This window comes from Hyperolius riggenbachi, chromosome 6, assembly GCF_040937935.1.
Source record: "Hyperolius riggenbachi isolate aHypRig1 chromosome 6, aHypRig1.pri, whole genome shotgun sequence".
NCBI classification, from domain to species: Eukaryota; Metazoa; Chordata; class Amphibia; order Anura; family Hyperoliidae; genus Hyperolius; species Hyperolius riggenbachi.
In genome coordinates this window covers 341620082-341639571 of record NC_090651.1, presented here as the reverse complement: position 1 = coordinate 341639571, position 19490 = coordinate 341620082, and the positions used below count along the sequence as shown (strand labels likewise).

At 49.0% G+C, this 19490-nt stretch overlaps 1 protein-coding gene across 2 annotated transcripts in view; it reads left to right on the top strand.

The window, feature by feature from the left end:
* Positions 1-19490, top strand: part of LOC137522954 (uncharacterized) — a 156007-nt gene that overhangs the window by 41077 nt on the left and 95440 nt on the right. For both annotated transcript variants that reach the window (XM_068243116.1, XM_068243114.1), the window contains exon 3: positions 17301-17444. In XM_068243116.1, coding sequence (XP_068099217.1) covers positions 17301-17444 — 144 coding nt within the window. The remainder of the gene's footprint in view (positions 1-17300; positions 17445-19490) is intronic.

The following is a 19490-nucleotide window of genomic DNA, read 5'->3' as shown; positions in this document are numbered from 1 at the left end:
ATTATTGTAACTGCTAGTTGTACTTCCTGACTGTTACTACTTACTTACTGTACTAGGGGACACTCACTCAGTCACCTCACCAACCAACCCACTCCATTAAAGTACCCCACTTTTCACCCGCCCTTTTAAAAAACTTTTGTCTATACGCCCAAAACATTGAAGATGTCTGGAAGTGGCAGCCAGCGCGGTTTGGGCAAGGGGAAGGGCAGCAAGGGAATCAGGAGGAGAGGGAGCAGCATTGTGGCAAGCCGCGGCCGCGGGCGCGCCACCATGCACAGTTCCGCAGCAGCAGCAGCAGCGTCAGTGGCTAACATTCCTCCCATAGCCACTGGCCGTGGACGCCTTGGGCGCCGCCCAGCAGGAGCATCTGCAACTCACGCTGCAGAGACACAGCAGCAGCAGCGTGTAGCACCTGCTCCGATTTTCCTCCAGCCGGGTCGGAAACGTCCCATTGAGGAAAAGGATGCAGACACTGTGGTGCAACTCATGACGGAGGATGAGCAGCCCGCCATCAGCTCTGCATCCGAGGCCTCCACCCTCACCACCACCACCACCACCACCCCTGTTCGCAGCAGCCGCCCAGCAGGGTCTGGGGAGGAGGCCAGTTCACCGTCAGTCGCCGACCTGTCATTCAGCACTCTTTTGACCCCAGGCATGATGAGTCAATTGTCTGCTGTTGTTGGCGATTTGGAGGAGGAGATGCTGATGGGCACTTTGGGGGATGAGGGATTGGACAGCAAGACTGTGGCGACAGTCAAGCAGCCCATCCATGCATCAGGAGAGGAGTTTGGGGGGTCATCATCCCAGCAGGACATGTTTGAGGAGGGGGAGGATGATGTTGATGACCCGGTGACAGACAGAGACTGGGTGCCACCACCTCCAGGGGATGTCGTCCTCAGCAGCTCGGAGGAGGAGGAGGATGCGCTTGTGGGCCTTGCAAGGAGGCGCATCATTGCAAGCATTGGCAGCGACCCACAGCCTGCTGGTGTCTCAGGCTCAGCAGCAGCAGCAGCAGCATCAGCCAGTACCACCACCAGCCGCACCCAAGCCCCCCCCCCAACCACCACAGGGAGACAGGCAGCAGCGCTTCCATGCCGTAGGGGGATGTTTCTGTCACCAATCTGGCGCTTTTTCACCATGCCCACTGTGTACAGCAAGTACGCCACTTGCAACCACTGTCAGCGGAAGTTGAGCAGAGGTGCAGACCCCTTAAAGTTCAGCACCAGCTCGCTGATCAACCACCTTGCGGCTAAACATTTCCACCAGCATGAGGAGTTCCAGAGGCTGAAGGCATCTGGTGCTGGCAGTGGCACCACACCCATCACTGCACAGCCTTCAGCAGCAGCAACAGCAGCCACCCGCCCTCCTGCTCCTCCAGCAGCACCAGCAGGAGTGCGGAAACGCACTGCTCCTCCCCCCTCTGCAACTCCTGCCGCCGACACTGAGGCCTGTTCTGGCAGCCAGTCCTCAGTGGCCTCCTCCGCTGTGTCTGGTGATTCCCGTGTCAGCAAAAGGCCACGCCAGAGCCTTTTGAGCGAGTCCTTCCAGGGGGTGGTTAGGGCTCTGCCTCCCAGCAGCCGTCGCGTGCGGCAGCTGAACGGCTTGCTGGCACGGGCCATGTGCTCCCAACTCCTGCCGTACACGCTCGTGCAGGAGGGGAGCGACATGCGGGCGCTGCTTGCTTGTGCAGCCCCAGACTGGCAGCTCCCCAGCAGACACTTTTTCTCCCGCAAGGCCATTCCAGCACTGCACCGCTTTGTGATGGCCAATGTGGAGCGAGGGCTGGAGCACGCGGTTGGTGAAAGGGTCCACGTCACCATGGACTCCTGGAGCAGCCGCTTCGGGACAGGCCGCTACCTGTCCTTCACTGTCCACTGGGTCAGCTTGGTGGAAGGGGGTGAGGATGGGAGAGCAGCAGCGGGCACAGCAGCAGCAGCAGCAGCAACACAGTGGGTGGTGCCACCCCGCAGGGTCAGGGGAACTGCAGCGGGTTCCTCCGATCCTCTGCCATCCTCCGCCACACCTGGCCAAACCCCCCGCCTCAGCAGCAGCGTGAAGGCCCGCCACTGCCAAGCGCTGCTGCACTTGGTCAGCCTTGGCAAGACCAAGCTGACGGCAGCCCACGTGTTGGCCAAACTCCAGGAGCAGGAGAGGATTTGGCTGACCCCCAGAGGCCTCAGAGTCGGAGAGGTGGTGTCCGACAATGGGGCCAATCTGGTTGCTGCCATAGACAGGGGAAACCTGACCCACATCCCCTGTCTTGCCCACGTGCTGAACCTGGTGGTGCAGAAGTTCCTGCGCACCTACCAGGGGATGGGCGAACTGCTGGAAACGGCAAGGAATGTTGTGCGTCACTTCCGGCGCTCGGCTGCAGCCTGTGCGAGCCTGGAAGACGTGCAAAAGGAGCTGGATCTGCCACGCCATCGGCTGATCATTGACGTTCCGACTCGCTGGAACTCCACCCTGGCGATGTTGGAGCGTCTGGTTGAACAGAGGCACGCTGTCAACCAGTACCTTGCCCTGGCCACTGTTTCCGCCGCTCGGAGAAGGGACAAGACCAGCAACATCCCGTCCATCGTCCCCGATGATGACTGGAGGCACATGCAGCAGGTGTGCTTTGTGCTGGCTCCCTTCCTGCAGGCCACAAACATGGTGAGCAGGGACCATGCTATGGTCTGCGAGTGGGTGCCCCTGGTTTCTCTGCTGAACAGGGCCCTCGATGGTTTGCTGGAACAGGGAGCGGCAGCCTTGGACCAGCAGGAGCGGCAACCAGCTGCGCAGTCCACCTCTGAGGGGGAGGAGGAGGAGGACTTGGTGGAGGTCCCTGACCTGGCTGCTGATGAGGGGGATCAGCACAGCGCAGCTGAGTTGGTGCGGGGGTGGAGAGAGGATGAGGCGGCAGAGGAGGAGGATGAGGACAGCACTGACGTCGATGTGCCAGCAGACGTGGCCCGCCTCTTCCCAATGGCAGCGCACATGCTGGCGTGCCTGCGCAGGGACCCCAGGGTGATCCAGATGAAGCAGAGGGAGGACATCTGGATCAGCATGATGTTGGACCCACGCCTCAAGGGGAAGTTGAGCCAGTTCCTGCCGCCTGCAGGAGGAGACCCAGCGCAACAAATAAGGAGCTTGCAGCAGGCCCTTGTTGAGCGCTTGGAGGAAGCCTTCCCCCAGCCTTCCACCCCCACTGTCCAGCAGCCAGCACAGAGGCAGCAGCAGGTGCCTGCATCCAGCAGCAGCAAGCGCCCCACAGACCTGCTGTCTCTCAGCCACGAGCTCTACAGGACTGTAGAGGCTCCGGCAGCAGTGACTAGAGAGGAGATGCATGCAGCAGCATCCTCCTCCGGTCACAGCCAGCGCCTGACCCGCATGGTGGCTGACTACATGGGGTCGTACAGCGGGCTTGACAGCGATGCCCCTGTTGATCCCATGGAGTATTGGGTCAAGCGCATGGAGATCTGGAGCGAGCTAGCGCAGTACGCCCTGGAAGTGCTGTCCTGCCCCCCTTCCAGCGTGCTGTCCGAGCGCTGCTTCAGTGCAGCTGGTGGCGTGGTCACCGAGAAACGCTCACGTCTGTCTCACAAGTCTGTGGACAGACTGACGTTTCTCAAGATGAACCAGGCGTGGGTGGAAGGCGAGTTCCTGGCCCCTGTTGTCGGCGAGAGGGGGACATGAACTGGCTGCCGGAACCATCGTTAATGTGCCTTACCACCCTTTACCACCTCCTGGCTCCTGCTCACTAAGCCAGCCTGGTTCACTTTGACTATTACGTCGCCTGCAGCCACACATTTTACACCTACAGTGGGCTGCTGTGTACTGCCCTTCTGCTGTCTGTCTGTGTTTCCCACTGCCAGGGTACACAGAATGACCTTCTTCTGCTGCCACTCTGCCACCAGCTATTACGTCAAACAATAGCTATATTGGTTGCAAAACCGAAACCAAACAAACCATTAAAAAAAAAAAAGGTTTAATTTTTCTGAGGTGCCCGGGTTGAAAACTGTGTTGTTCCAGTTGTGTATTGGACACAATGTGGGCTGCACGACCGCTGTCTGGGACCTCCTGTTGTGTTTATTTACGGCCCTGGTATCACCGCTAGGTACCAGGGCTATTATGTCACGCTGCCTACCTGCTGCCACACTCACACTGCTCCTCCATACCTCCTCCTGCTGCTGCTGCTGCTGTCTGTCTGTGTTTCCCACTGCCAGGGTACACAGATGATTTACCTTCTGCTGCCACTCTGCCACCAGCTATTACGTCAAACAATAGCTGCTCGCCTACTCCTCCATTCCTCCTCCTGCTGCTGCTGTCTGTCTGTGTTTCCCACTGCCAGGGTACACAGAATTACCTTCTTCTGCTGCCACTCTGCCACCAGCTATTACGTCCAAAAATAGCTAAATTGGTTGTAAAACCAAAAACCAAAAAACCATTAAAAAAAAAAAAAGGTTTAATTTTTCTGAGGTGCCCGGGTTGAAAACTGTGTTGTCCCAGTTGTGTATTGGACACAATGTGGGCTGCACGACCGCTGTCTGGGACCTCCTGTTGTGTTTATTTACGGCCCTGGTATCACCGCTAGGTACCAGGGCTATTATGTCACGCTGCCTACCTGCTGCCACACTCACACTGCTCCTCCATACCTCCTCCTGCTGCTGCTGCTGCTGTCTGTCTGTGTTTCCCACTGCCAGGGTACACAGATGATTTACCTTCTGCTGCCACTCTGCCACCAGCTATTACGTCAAACAATAGCTGCTCGCCTACTCCTCCATTCCTCCTCCTGCTGCTGCTGTCTGTCTGTGTTTCCCACTGCCAGGGTACACAGAATTACCTTCTTCTGCTGCCACTCTGCCACCAGCTATTACGTCCAAAAATAGCTAAATTGGTTGTAAAACCAAAAACCAAAAAACCATTAAAAAAAAAAAAAGGTTTAATTTTTCTGAGGTGCCCGGGTTGAAAACTGTGTTGTCCCAGTTGTGTATTGGACACAATGTGGGCTGCACGACCGCTGTCTGGGACCTCCTGTTGTGTTTATTTACGGCCCTGGTATCACCGCTAGGTACCAGGGCTATTATGTCACGCTGCCTACCTGCTGCCACACTCACACTACTCCTCCATTCCTCCTGCTGCTGCTGTCTGTCTGTGTTTCCCACTGCCAGGGTACACAGAATTACCTTCTGCTGCCACACTGCCACCAGCTATTACGTCAAACAATAGCTGCTCACATAATTACTCTCCTCCATTCCTCCTCCTGCTGCTGCTGCTGTCTGTCTGTGTTTCCCACCGCCAGGGTACACAGATTTACCTTCTGCTGCCACTCTGCCACCAGCTATTACGTCAAAAAATAGCTATATATCTGTGTAATTGGTTGTAAAACCAAAACTACAAAACCATTACAAAAAAAGGTTTAATTTTTCTGAGGTGCCCGGGTTGAAAACTGTGTTGTCCCAGTTGTGTATTGGACACAATGTGGGCTGCACGACCGCTGTCTGGGACCTCCTGTTGTGTTTATTTACGGCCCTGGTATCACCGCTAGGTACCAGGGCTATTATGTCACGCTGCCTACCTGCTGCCACACTCACACTACTCCTCCATTCCTCCTGCTGCTGCTGTCTGTCTGTGTTTCCCACTGCCAGGGTACACAGAATTACCTTCTGCTGCCACACTGCCACCAGCTATTACGTCAAACAATAGCTGCTCACATAATTACTCTCCTCCATTCCTCCTCCTGCTGCTGCTGCTGTCTGTCTGTGTTTCCCACCGCCAGGGTACACAGATTTACCTTCTGCTGCCACTCTGCCACCAGCTATTACGTCAATAAATAGCTATATATCTGTGTAATTGGTTGTAAAACCAAAACTACAAAACCATTACAAAAAAAGGTTTAATTTTTCTGAGGTGCCCGGGTTGAAAACTGTGTTGTCCCAGTTGTGTATTGGACACAATGTGGGCTGCACGACCGCTGTCTGGGACCTCCTGTTGTGTTTATTTACGGCCCTGGTATCACCGCTAGGTACCAGGGCTATTATGTCACGCTGCCTGCCTCATTGACTGCATGCTGCCACACACTCATCCTCCTCCTCCTGCTGCTAAATTTACCTCCTGCTGTCTGTGTGTTTCCACTGCCAGGGAGCACATACAATGGCGCTTCCAACATGCGTGCGCCACCAGCTATTTGTTGTTACGCTCAAAAATAGCTGCATTTCTTTAAAAAAAAAAAAAATGAAAAGAGAAATAAGTGAAGAAGAAGACGATATAGAAGAAGATGAAGATGAAGAAGATGAAGAAGAAGAAGATGAAGAAGATGAATAAGAAGAAGAAGAAGAAGATGAAGAAGATGAAGAAGAAGATGAAGAAGATGAAGATGAAGAAGATGAAGAAGAAGATGAAGAAGATGAAGAAGAAGATGAAGAAGAAGAAGAAGAAGAAGAAGATGAAGAAGATGAAGATGAAGAAGATGAAGAAGAAGATGAAGAAGATGAAGAAGATGAAGATGAAGAAGATGAAGAAGATGAAGAAGAAGATGAAGAAGATGAAGATGAAGAAGATGAAGAAGATGAAGAAGAAGATGAAGAAGATGAAGATGAAGAAGATGAAGAAGATGAAGAAGAAGATGAAGAAGATGAAGATGAAGAAGATGAAGAAGATGAAGAAGAAGATGAAGAAGATGAAGATGAAGAAGATGAAGAAGAAGAAGAAGAAGATGAAGAAGAAGAAGAAGATATAGAAGAAGAAGAAGAAGATATAGAAGATAAAGAAGAAGAAGAAGAAGAAGTATATACAGTACTGAACAAAATTCTGGACACAACTTCTCTTTTCACCTTTTTTTTTTTTAAAGGAACATCCCCACATAATCACTTGCTGTTGTCACTTGGAAAAAAATATGTTTCTTGCATCATTAACCCTCAAAACAAGTGTTGGGAAGCTATTTAAGGCCAATTCGAATAGTCAGCTCGAATAGTGAGCTCGAATACCGACTCGAATAGTGAGCTCGAAGTCCGAGGTCGAATCGAATAGTAAAAATTATTCGACTCGAATATTCGACTGACCTCGAATAATTTACTATTCGAATTCGACCTAACTCGAATTTTGAAAAGGGGTATTTGAGCATCACTGGTGGTGACGGTGAGCCTTCCATCTCAGGTCGATGGAGATGTGAGTACCTAGGAGGTGAACGTCGGCAACCCTTTCCACCTCAGTGCCATCGATGAAGATTGGAGGTGGGGTGGGGGCGTGCTTCCTGTAGTCTATGATCATCTCAATGGTTTTGGACATGTTCAGGACCAGCCTGTTTTCCTTGCACCATAGGCATATTCTGTCCACCTGCTGGCGATAGTCTTGCTCGTCATTCTTGTTTATCAGACCAACGATGGTGGTGTCATCTGCAAATTTGATGACCTTGACCGAGTCTGCTGTGGATCTGCAGTTATTGGTGTAGAGGGAAAACAAGATTGGGAACAGAATGCATCCCTGTGGGACACCTGTGTTGGTAACCCTTGGTTGAGAGGAAATCTTACCCAGCTTGACAACTTGGGATCTGTTGGTCAGGAAGTTCGTGATCCAATGTTGTAGGGTCAGATAGACCTCAAGTGTTGCCAGGTCGTGCTGAAGGATTTGAGGGCAGATAGTATTGAACGCCGAGCTGAAGTCCAGTAGGAGGATTCTGGCGTACAAGTCAGGTTTGTCCAGGTGGTTGCTGACGAGCTCCAGGCAGATGTTAACAGCATCATCAGTGGATCTGTTTTCCCTGTACGAAAACTGGAACGGATCCAGTCGGGGCACTGTGGATTGCTTAAGTTCAGGCAGGACAACCCTTTAAGTCTTCATGATGACAGAAGTAAGGGCCACACGCCTGTAGTTATTGAGGTCGGAGATGCCTTGCTTTTTGGGGACAGGGATGATTGTGGACCCTTTGAAGCACTCGGGCACTTTGCTCTCCTGAAGGGACTTGACATAGACGGTGAGGACAGGAGCTAGCTGCTGTGAGCATGATGTAAGGCATGCCGGCGACACACCATCTAGGCCAGGGGCTTTCCTGGGGTTCAGTGTGGCCAGATGATGTTGGACCTCAGCTTCAAACACCCTCGGTGGGGGTGCACTTGATCCTACCTCTGTATCAGTGTTTCAGTGATGGCCAGGGAGTGTTGAAGGCCCTGCTGGTGCTGGCTTGGTCTCAAACCTACAGTAGAACTCTCTGAGCTCCTCGGCTAACTTTACGCTGGGAGTGGCATGTTGAGGAGAGGGCTTATAGTTGGTGGCTGTCTTGAGCCCCTTCCAAACAGCTCTTGGGTCGTTTGAGCTTAGATTGTGTCTCAACTTCTCAGAGTACTCCCTTTTGGCCACCCTAAGTTCTCTGTTGAGGTTGTTTCTTGCTGCTCTGTAGTTCTCTAGGTTACCAGACTTGTGCACCATTTCTTTGCGGTTCCTCAGTGGTCATAGTTTGTTGGAGAACCACGTTTTTTATTTCGGTAGACTTTGAAGGTCTTGGTTTGGATGCAGGAGTCTTCGTAGAATGCGATGTATGAGGAGACGTTGTAGGCCCACTCATCCAGGTCTGGCGCTTCGAGGGCTTTCCAGTCAGTACAGTCGAAGCAGGCCTGAAATTGAAGCTTGGCCTCACTAGACCACACTTTGGTCGATTTGAGTACTGGATTCACTGACTCTTGTTTCCTCCTGTAGGTGGGGATGAGGCAGTGGTCAGAGAAGCCAAGAACCATGAGTGGGACCGCCTTGTACTCATCTTTCAGGTCTGTATAACAGTGGTCCATGGTGTTCAGATTCCTTGTGGGACAAGCAACATGCTGATGGAACCTTGGCAGCTCTTGGCGGAGGTTGGCCCTGTTGAAGTTGCCCAGAACAATGAACAGTGAGTCTGGGAGGGAGTACTCCCCCTGCATGATGGTATCACTGAGGTCCCACAGGGCTTGTTTGATATCAGCGTCTGGTGGAATATATATCCCCGCTATGACATAGAAGGAGAACTCCCTAGGTGAGTATGTCGGCCTGCAGTTGACCAGTACGAGTTCGAGATCAGGTGAGCAATTTCTGGCTAGTACTGAAGTGGTGGGGCACCATAGGGAGCTGATGTAGAAGCAGATGCCGCCACCTTTACTTTTTCCAGAGAGGGTGGTGCCCCGGTCTGCTCAGATAAGGCTGAAGCCTGGCAGATGGAGGGCATTGTCAGATTTGTTTCATTTCAATGAAAATTATTGATGACAAAGACTGCAAAGCTTACAAACTTGGTAATTAAGTAATTGTGTTTTAGGGTTAGAAAAAGGGGCCATAGCGAACACCAGCTGAATACATAACCGGGCAATGCTGGATCATCAGTGGGTGGAGACAAATAAAATTTCACTGGGAAAATGTAAACTGCAGCCATTTTTACACTATTAATTGTAGGGTTCTCAAACTTTGCACAGTTGGCCACTGGGTGACTGGGATTAATATTCAGAAAAGCCTACAAAAACCAATCAAAATTCACCTATTGATTTTCAAGGGAAATATTTCATTGCTGTCATTTCAATACAAATTAGTAATGCCAAAGACTACAAATCTCACAAACTTGGTCATTGAATAATTGTGTGTTAGGGTTAGAAAAAGTGGGCACAACCAACACCAGCCAAGTACATTCCCAGGAAATGCCAGATGATCAGTGGGCGGAGACAAACACACATTTCACTGGAAAAATGTAAACTGTGTGAATTCTTACACTTTTAATGGTAGGGTTCTCAAGTATTGCACAGTTGGTCACTGGGTGACTGGTGTTGTTGATATTCAGAAAAGTGGGTGGAGCCTACAAAAGCCAATCCAAATTCACCTATTGATTTTTAAGGGGAATATTTCATTGCTGCCATTCTTGCACGGTTAATGGCACAAGCCTCAAACCTGGTAAAGTTGGTCATAGGGTGACTGGGGTTCAAATTCAGAAAAGGAGGTGGAGCCACAGCCAATTAGATTTATTTCATTTCAATGCAAATTATTTATGCCAAAGACTGCAAAGCTCACAAACTAGGTCATTGAGTAATTGAGTAATTGTGTGTCAGGATTAGAAAAAGTGGGCAGAGTCAACACCAGCCAAATACATACCCAGGTAACGCCGGGCCATCAGCTAGTTTTCTTTTTTATAATTTGCCCCCCACAAGGACAGACACAGGATGTATATGAGGCTAGACAAAAAGACTGCTACATTATGTTATAACTAGGCGACCAAAGTCCATTTAAAAACGGACTCTAGGACAGTCCTCGCCACAGCATCACAGCGCACATGCCTGCTCGCCGCACGCGCACACATCCGCCCTGCTAGCCTGCCACCTGGCCCTGTCCTGTATTCTGTCCCAACGTTTGTCAGTGTTTGGCATGCACAGTAGCGCAAAAGCTCTGACACATGGACAGGATGCAGGGACACTTGCAAATCTCTTTATATAGTTCCCCTGTGTCGCTGCAAAATCACAGGGACGTGTGCAGGACTCCTACAATCAGCCTGCACATGCGCAGATGTTAAGAAGCACTGACACACGGAAAAACAGGATGCAGCGACACAGGGGAATTATATAAATAGATAATGTTTGTAGAATATCATATGTAGATTTCCCTTACTTATTTTGTTAAGGCACTGATTTTTACTGTACCCATGTATAAAGATGGCAGCGCCAGCGGTCAAAATGTTCATGACTAATGTGCCAATGTTTGTTAATTTTTATGTTTCTTTCTTTTCATTTAACTTTTTCTTGAGAGTAAAATAAATACTAGACAATAATAAATAACTCTATTGTTTCATTATGTTTTAAAGTGTTTTAAAGTGACGTATGCATTACTGTTATCAGTTATTAAAGGACTCCTGACCTGGACACTAACAGTGACAAGAAATACTTGAATAGATAACTTACTTCCTGCTGATTTGTACGGCCATCCATTTTCCTATCTCTGTGGTCCATGGTTCCAGCATGCCTTCCATCAGAAAAACGGCTTCTCAAACATTAACCACTTGAGGACCACAGTCTTTCTACCCCTTAAGGACCAGGCACTTTTTTTCCATTCAGACCACTGCAGCTTTCACGGTTTATTGCTCGCTCATACAACCTACCACCTAAATGAATTTTGGCTCCTTTTCTTCTCACTAATAAAGCTTTCTTTTGGTGCTATTTGATTGCTCCTGCGATTTTTACTTTTTATTATATTCATCAAAAAAGACATGATTTTTGGCAAAAAAATGTTTTTTTAACTTTCTGTGCTGACATTTTTCAAATAAAGTAAAATTTCTGTATACATGCAGCGCGAAAAATGTGGACAAACATGTTTTGGATAAAAAAAAAACCATTCAGTGTATATTTATTGGTTTGGGTAAAAGTTATAGCGTTTACAAACTATGGTGCAAAAAGTGAATTTTCCCATTTTCAAGCATCTATGACTTTTCTGACCCCCTGTCATGTTTCATGAGGGGCTAGAATTCCAGGATAGTATAAATACCCCCCAAATGACCCCATTTTGGAAAGAAGACATCCCAAAGTATTCACTGAGAGGCATAGTGAGTTCATAGAAGATATTATTTTTTGTCACAAGTAAGCGGAAAATGACACTTTGTGACAAAAAAAAAAAAAAAAAGTTTCCATTTCTGCTAACTTGCGACAAAAAAATGAAATCTGCCACGGACTCACCATGCCCCTCTCTGAATACCTTGAAGTGTCTACTTTCCAAAATGGGGTCATTTGTGGGGTGTGTTTACTGTCCTGACATTTTGGGGGGTGCTGAATTGTAAGCACCCCTGTAAAGCCTAAAGGTGCTCATTGGACTTTGGACCCCTTAGCGCAGTTAGGCTGCAAAAAAGTGCCACACATGTGGTATTGCCATACTCAGTAGAAGTACTATAATGTGTTTTGCGGTGTATTTTTACACATACCCATGCTGGGTGGGAGAAATATCTCTGTAAATGACAATGTTTTCATTTTTTTTACACACAATTGTCCATTTACAGAGTTATTTCTCCCACCCAGCATGGGTATGTGTAAAAATACACCACAAAACACATTATACTACTTCTCCTGAGTACGGCGATACCACATGTGTGGCACTTTTTTGCACCCTAACTGCGCTAAAGGGCCCAAAGTCCAATGAGTACCTTTAGGATTTCACAGGTCATTTTGCGACATTTGGTTTCAAGACTACTCCTCATGGCTTAGGGCCCCTAAAATGCCAGGGCAGTATAGGAACCCCACAAATGACCCCATTTTAGAAAGAAGACACCCCAAGGTATTCTGTTAGGAGTATGGTGAGTTCATAGAAGATTTTATTTTTTGTCACAAGTTAGCGGAACATGACACTTTGTGAAAAAAAACAATTAAAATCAATTTCCGCTAACTTGTGACAAAAAAAAAACAACTTCTATGAACTCACCATACTCCTAACGGAATACATTTGGGTGTCTTCTTTCTAAAATGGGGTCATTTGTGGGGTTCCTATACTGCCCTGGCATTTTAGGGGCCCTAAACCATGAGGAGTAGTCTGGAAATCAAATTCCGCAAAATGACCTGTGAAATCCTAAAGGTACTCATTGGACTTTGGGCCCTTTAGCGCAGTTAGGGTGCAAAAAAGTGCCACACATGTGGTATCGCCGTACTCGGGAGAAGTAGTACAATGTGTTTTGGGGTGTATTTTTACACATACCCATGCTGGGTGGGAGAAATAACTCTGTAAATGGACAATTGTGTGTAAAAAAAATGAAAACATTGTCATTTACAGAGGTATTTCTCCCACCCAGCATGGGTATGTGTAAAAATACACCCCAAAACACATTATACTACTTCTCCCGAGTACGGCAATACCACATGTGTGGCACTTTTTTGCACCCTAACTGCGCTAAAGGGCCCAAAGTCCAATGAGTACCTTTAGGATTTCACAGGTCATTTTTGTTTCAAGACTACTCCTCACGGTTTAGGGCCCCTAAAATGCCAGGGCAGTATAGGAACCCCACTAATGACCCCATTTTACAAAGAAGACACCCCAAGGTATTCCGTTAGGAGTATGGTGAGTTCATAGAAGATTTTATTTTTTGCCACAAGTTAGCGGAAATTGATTTGAATTGTTTTTCTTCACAAAGTGTCATATTCCGCTAACTTGTGACAAAAAATAAAATCTTCTATGAACTCACCATACTCCTAACAGAATACCTTTGGGTGTCTCCTTTCTAGAATGGGGTCATTTGTGGGGTTCCTATACTGCCCTGGCATTTTAGGGGCCCTAAACCGTGAGGAGTAGTCTTGAAACCAAATGTCGCAAAATGACCTGTGAAATCCTAAAGGTACACATTGGACTTTGGGCCCCTTAGCGCACTTAGGGTGTAAAAAAGTGCCACACATGTGGTACCGCCGTACTCAGGAGAAGTAGTATAATGTGTTTTGTGGTGTATTTTTACACATACCCATGCTGAGTGGTAGAAATATCTCTGTACATGACAATTGTTTGATTTTTTTTACACACAATTGTCCATTTACAGAGAGATTTCTCCCACCCAGCATGGGTATGTGTAAAAATACACCCCAAAACACATTATACTACTTCTCCTGAGTACGGCGATACCACATGTGTGACAATTTTTTTGCAGCCTAGGTGCGCTAAGGGGCCCAACGTCCTATTCACAGGTCATTTTGAGGCATTTGTTTTCTAGACTACTCCTCACGGTTTAGGGCCCCTAAAATGCCAGGGCAGTATAGGAACCCCACAAGTGACCCCATTTTAGAAAGAAGACACCCCAAGGTATTCCGTTAGGTGTATGGCGAGGTCATAGAAGATTTTATTTTTAGTCACAAGTTAGTGAAAAATGACACTTTGTGAAAAAAAAAACAATAAAAATCAATTTCCGCTAACTTTTGACAAAAAATAAAATCTTCTATGAACTCGTCATACACCTAACAGAATACCTTGGGGTGTCTTTTTTCTAAAATGGGGTCACTTGTGGGGTTCCTATACCGCCCTGGCATTTTACGGGCCCAAAACCGTGAGTAGTCTGGAAACCAAATGTCTCAAAATGACTGTTCAGGGGTATAAGCATCTGCAAATTTTTATGACAGGTGGTCTATGAGGGGCCGAATTTTGTGGAACCGGTCATAAGCAGGGTGGCCTTTTAGAGGACAGGTTGTATTGGGCCTGATCTGATGGATAGGAGTGCTAAGGGGGTGACAGGAGGTGATTGATGAGTGTCTCAGGGGGTGATTAGAGGGGAAAATAGATGCACTCAATGCACTGGGGAGGTGATCGGAAGGGGGTCTGAGGGGGATCTGAGGGTTTGGCCGAGTGATCAGGAGCCCACACGGGGCAAATTAGGGCCTGATCTGATGGGTAGGTGTGCTAGGGGGTGACAGGTAGTGACAGGAGGTGATTGATGGGTGTCTCAAGGTGTGATTAGTGGGGGGAATAGTTGCAAGTAATGCACTGGCGAGGTGATCAGGGCTGGGGTCTGAGGGTGTGGGCGGGTGATTGGGTGCCCTAGGGGCAGATGGGGGTCTAATCTGATGGGTAGCAGTGACAGGGGGTGATTGATGGGTAATTAGTGGGTGTTTAGAGGAGAGAACAGATGCAATGCACTTGGGAGGTGATCTGACTGCGGGTCTGCAGGCGATCGGATGGTGTGGGTGGGTGATCAGATTGCCCGCAAGGGGCAGGTTAGGGACTGATTGATGGGTGGCAGTGACAGGGGGTGATTGATGGGTGGCAGTGACAGGGGCTGATTGATGGGTGGCAGTGACAGGGGGTGATTGATGGGTGATAGGTGATTGGCAGGTGATTGACAGGTGATCAGTGGGTTATTACAGGGAAGAACAGATGTAATTAATGCACTGGTGAATTGATAAGGGGGGGTCAGAGGGCAATCTGAGCGTGTTGGCGGGTGATTGGGTGCCCGCAAGGGGCAGATTAGGGTCTGATCTGATAGGTAAAAGTGACAGGTGGTGATAGGGGGTTATTGATGGGTAATTAGTGGGTGTTTAGAGGAGAGAATAGATGTAAACAATGGATTTGGGAGGTGATCTGATGTCGGATCTGCGGGCGATCTATTGGTGTGGGTGGGTGATCAGATTGCCCGCAAGGGGCAGGTTAGGGGCTGATTGATGGGTGGCAGTGACAGGGGGTGATTGATGGGTGATAGGTGATTGGCAGATGATTGACAGGTGATCAGTGGGTTATTACAGGGAAGAACAGATGTAATTAATGCACTGGCAAATTGATAAGGGGGGGGGGGGGTCTGAGGGCAATCTGAGCGTGTGGGTGGGTGATTGGGTGCCCGCAAGGGGCAGATTAGGGTCTGATCTGATAGGTAAAAGTGACAGGTGGTGATAGGGGGTGATTGATGGGTAATTAGTGGGTGTTTAGAGGAGAGAATAGATTTAAACAATGGATTTGGGAGGTGATCTGATGTCGGATCTGCGGGCGATCTATTGGTGTGGGTGGGTGATCAGATTGTCCGCAAGGGGCAGGTTAGGGGCTGATTGATGGGTGGCAGTGACAGGGGGTGACAGGGGGTGATTGATGGGTGATAGGTGATTGGCAGGTGATTGACAGGTGATCAGTGGGTTATTACAGGGAAGAACAGATGTAATTAATGCACTGGCGAATTGATAAGGGGGGGTCAGAGGGCAATCTGAGCGTGTTGGCGGGTGATTGGGTGCCCGCAAGGGGCAGATTAGGGTCTGATCTGATAGGTAAAAGTGACAGGTGGTGATAGGGGGTGATTGATGGGTGATTGATGGGTAATTAGTGGGTGTTTAGAGGAGAGAATAGATGTAAACAATGGATTTGGGAGGTGATCTGATGTCGGATCTGCGGGCGATCTGTTGGTGTGGGTGGGTGATCAGATTGCCCGCAAGGGGCAGGTTAGGGGCTGATTGTTGGGTGGCAGTGACAGGGGGTGATTGATGGGTGATTGATGGGTGATTGACAGGTGATTGACAGGTTATCAGGGGGGATAGATGCATACAGTACACAGGGGGGGGGGGGGGGGGGTCTGGGGGGGGGTCCTGGGGAGAATCTTAGGGGTGGGGGGTGATCAGGAGGGGGCAGGGGGCAGGGGGGGATAAAAAAAAATAGCGTTGACAGATAGTGACAGGGAGTGATTGATGGGTTATTAGGGGGGTGATTGGGTGCAAACAGGGGTCTGGGGGGTGGGCAGGGGGGGGTCTGAGGGGTGCTGTGGGCGATCAGGGGGCAGGGGGGGCAGATCAGTGTGTTTGGGTGCAGACTAGGGTGGCTGCAGCCTGCCCTGGTGGTCCCTCGGACACTGGGACCACCAGGGCAGGAGGCAGCCTGTATAATACACTTTGTATACATTACAAAGTGTATTATATACTTTGTAGCGGCGATCGCGGGGTTAACATCCCGCCTGCGCTTCCGTATGGCCGGCGGGATGTTACGGCGGGTGGGCGGAGCCAGTTGCCGGGGGAAGCGCGCGTCATCAATGACGCGATCGCTCCCCCGGCATAGGAAAAGAACACACCGCCTTAAGGCGTATTGCGGTCCTTAGGGGATCCACTTTGCCGCCGCCCATGGGCTGTGGGCGGTCGGCAAGTGGTTAAACGGTGCTGACCAGTGTCAAACTTGAAGGTTGTAAAGTTGAGGAAATCCACTCGCTGGCCAAGGACAGTAATCAGGTATTGCTGCTCACAGTGAAGACTTGTTGCAGGTTTCTATTAGGAGTGATAGCACATGGCTTCTGTTGCTTGGCCAGCAGGTGGATTTTCTCAGCTTTTCCAACTCCCAGTCCGACACTGACACTGACCCTGGAATAACTTCCAGGTCAGCTGTGTGTTCTTTCAGTTTATGTATGGGCACTTGTGTACAAGCTGTTGGCTGTACTGGGCTTGCACAGGGAACAGTAAGAAAACTGGAGTGAGCACAGTGAGGGACAGAGCAACAGACAAGATCAGGAGGAGGTAACCACAGACTACTGCTCTCATTTTTGAAGTTTAACTTTCTCAGAATATCAAACTTTTTCTATGGCTATTACAGGGACTGAGGGGAGTACACAACAAGCAAACTGCAGCGAGTCCCTGTGGAATAGGCCTAGTCAGGTCTATGTTGCCGGTGCACAATCCCTCTGTGGGTCACCACTCCACACACGGTTCGATGTAGTAAATACGAAGGAGGCACTCAATTGGCTTCAAACTTGCGTTTTATCAAATCCCAGTAATAACTGACTGAGGGGAGTACACCAAGCATCTCAAAGCACACAGAGGTGTGTACTTTGTTTGCAAACATGCCTCTGTGCTTAATTTCAAAACTTCAGTCCTTTAACCTGTCACTCTTTTTTCTTGATTTTTTTTCAGGTTATTCTTTAGTTTGTACTTACTGTAGTACTGAAGCATACTCCTATTCAGAATTATATCAAGAAGCAATTTCCTGCAATGAGTCCAGCCTGCAATGTCCAGATGGCTTCCTGTGTTCAACTTCCTATGTAGCAGACTTCGAAGGTACATATGATATGATATCACAGAAACAGTATATGCGTATAATGGTTTAGGCTAATGTAGTTTTCTTTTTTTTAATAGTTTAGATTTTGTTAGATATTATTTTAATCTGGAAATATTAACTGTTGCAACACATTCACTTTTAACCCCTTGAGGACCGTGGTGTTAAACCCCCCTAGTGACCAGGCTATTTCTTACTAAAATGGCCACTGCAGCTGTAAGGCCAAGCTGCATGGCCGCACAAATCAGCACAAAAGTGATCCCCCCCCCTTCTCCCCACCAACAGAGCTCTCTGTTGGTGGGGTCTGATCGCTCCATAGTTGTTTATTTTATTTTTATTTAATAAATTTTTTTTCAATAAATGTGGCTGTTTTTTATTTATTTTGCCCTGCTCCCTCCCTCCCCCCGCCAGCCAATCGGCGTGATCGGCCGTCATAGGCTTCAGCCTATGGAGGGGACAGCCGTATCACATGGCTGTTCCCAGTACAGTGGTGCTGCAGATCGCAGCGCTGTACACAGTTATTAGATGGTGGTTTCACAGTCTAACAGTCTCCGAGCAGCGATCGCAGCCTGCACGCGCTCTCCTGCTAGCCCCATAGAAGGCTGTCCTGGGGCTGCCGCTGCATCTACGCCAATTGGTGTGGGGTGGTATGCAAGTAGTTGAGCTTCACCAAAATATGTGTAGGTTAATATAAGTATGTTTGTGTAACATACAGTTTGGACAGTGTCTGTATCTTGCAGGTTTATTACGGTTCTAGGAGCAAAAACTGTTGACCTCACCACAGGCGTTTGGTGTAAGCTCTCCCAGGGCGTGGAGTCTAAGTGGTCACAAGTCTTCACCAGAGCACCCCACAAGAGATGATGGGCTGCTACCCCTAAAGGGCAGCGGAATACTTGTTGCGGCCTATTGACCACTAGGTCACGACCCCCATGATTACTCCACCTGAGGCTTGGAGAATAGGTGAAGCTGCGATGTGGAGCCAATCGAGAGGTGAGTATAGGTAACAAACTAAGGTCGGAGGCAGGCAGCAGACTATAGCGTAATTGAGATCAGAGGCAGGCGGCAGACTATAGCGTAATCAGTGTCACAAACTGAGTTTAGAGGCAGGCGGCAGACAGCAAGTGTAGTCGAGGTCATGAGCAGGATCAAAGGCAGGTGGCAGGCAACAAGCGTAGTGGGGGTCACAAGCAAGGTCGCAACAGAAAATCAAACAAACTGGTTCAGAGTCTCTGGACAGGATAGCTGCTAATAACACACAGCAAGGATGTCAGGGCGAAACTGCCTTTTATAGCACCACTGATTGCTGCCAGATTCAATTTCCGCAATCACAAAGGTGACACAACCAGCAGCTACAACATGCACACAACAACCAAATACAGAGTCTGAACAATTATTGTACGACACAGTGGGCTATTCGGAGGAGATATTCGCACCCACACAAACTGCCATCTGTGAAAGGTCAATGGAACAGCCACAAAACTTGTGCCCGGATTCACAGGCAGTGGATGATGAAAATGCCCCAATCACTGAAAGGGTCGGAGACTCGGTACATCTCCCTTACGGCGCACTGGGTGAACCTTGTGGAGCCTGGCAGTGACTCCTCACCCACTATGGCACAGGTGTTGGCAACGCTGCAAATTGCCGGACCTGCTTCCCTGGGAGTCAATGACAACAGCGACCTCTCTGGCTCCTTCTCTTCCACCGCCTCTCCAAGCTCGGCCTCATCCGGCATCGCTAACCCAGCAACAGGAGCGTGGAAGCGGTGCAACACTGCTGTTGCCATGCATCAGCAAGCCTTACTGAAGCTGATCTGCATTGGAGATAAGCAGCACACAGGTGCAGAAATTTGGAAGGCAATCAAGGAACAGACCCAGTTGTGGCTGGCACCACTGCACCTGGAACCAGGCATGGTTGTGTGTGATAATGGGAGCAATCTCATTCGCGCCTTACAGTTGGCAAAGCTAAGACACATCCCTTGCCTGGCCCACATTCTGAACCTAGTTGTTCAGCGGTTACTGAGGACATACCCAAACGTGGCAGATCTTCTG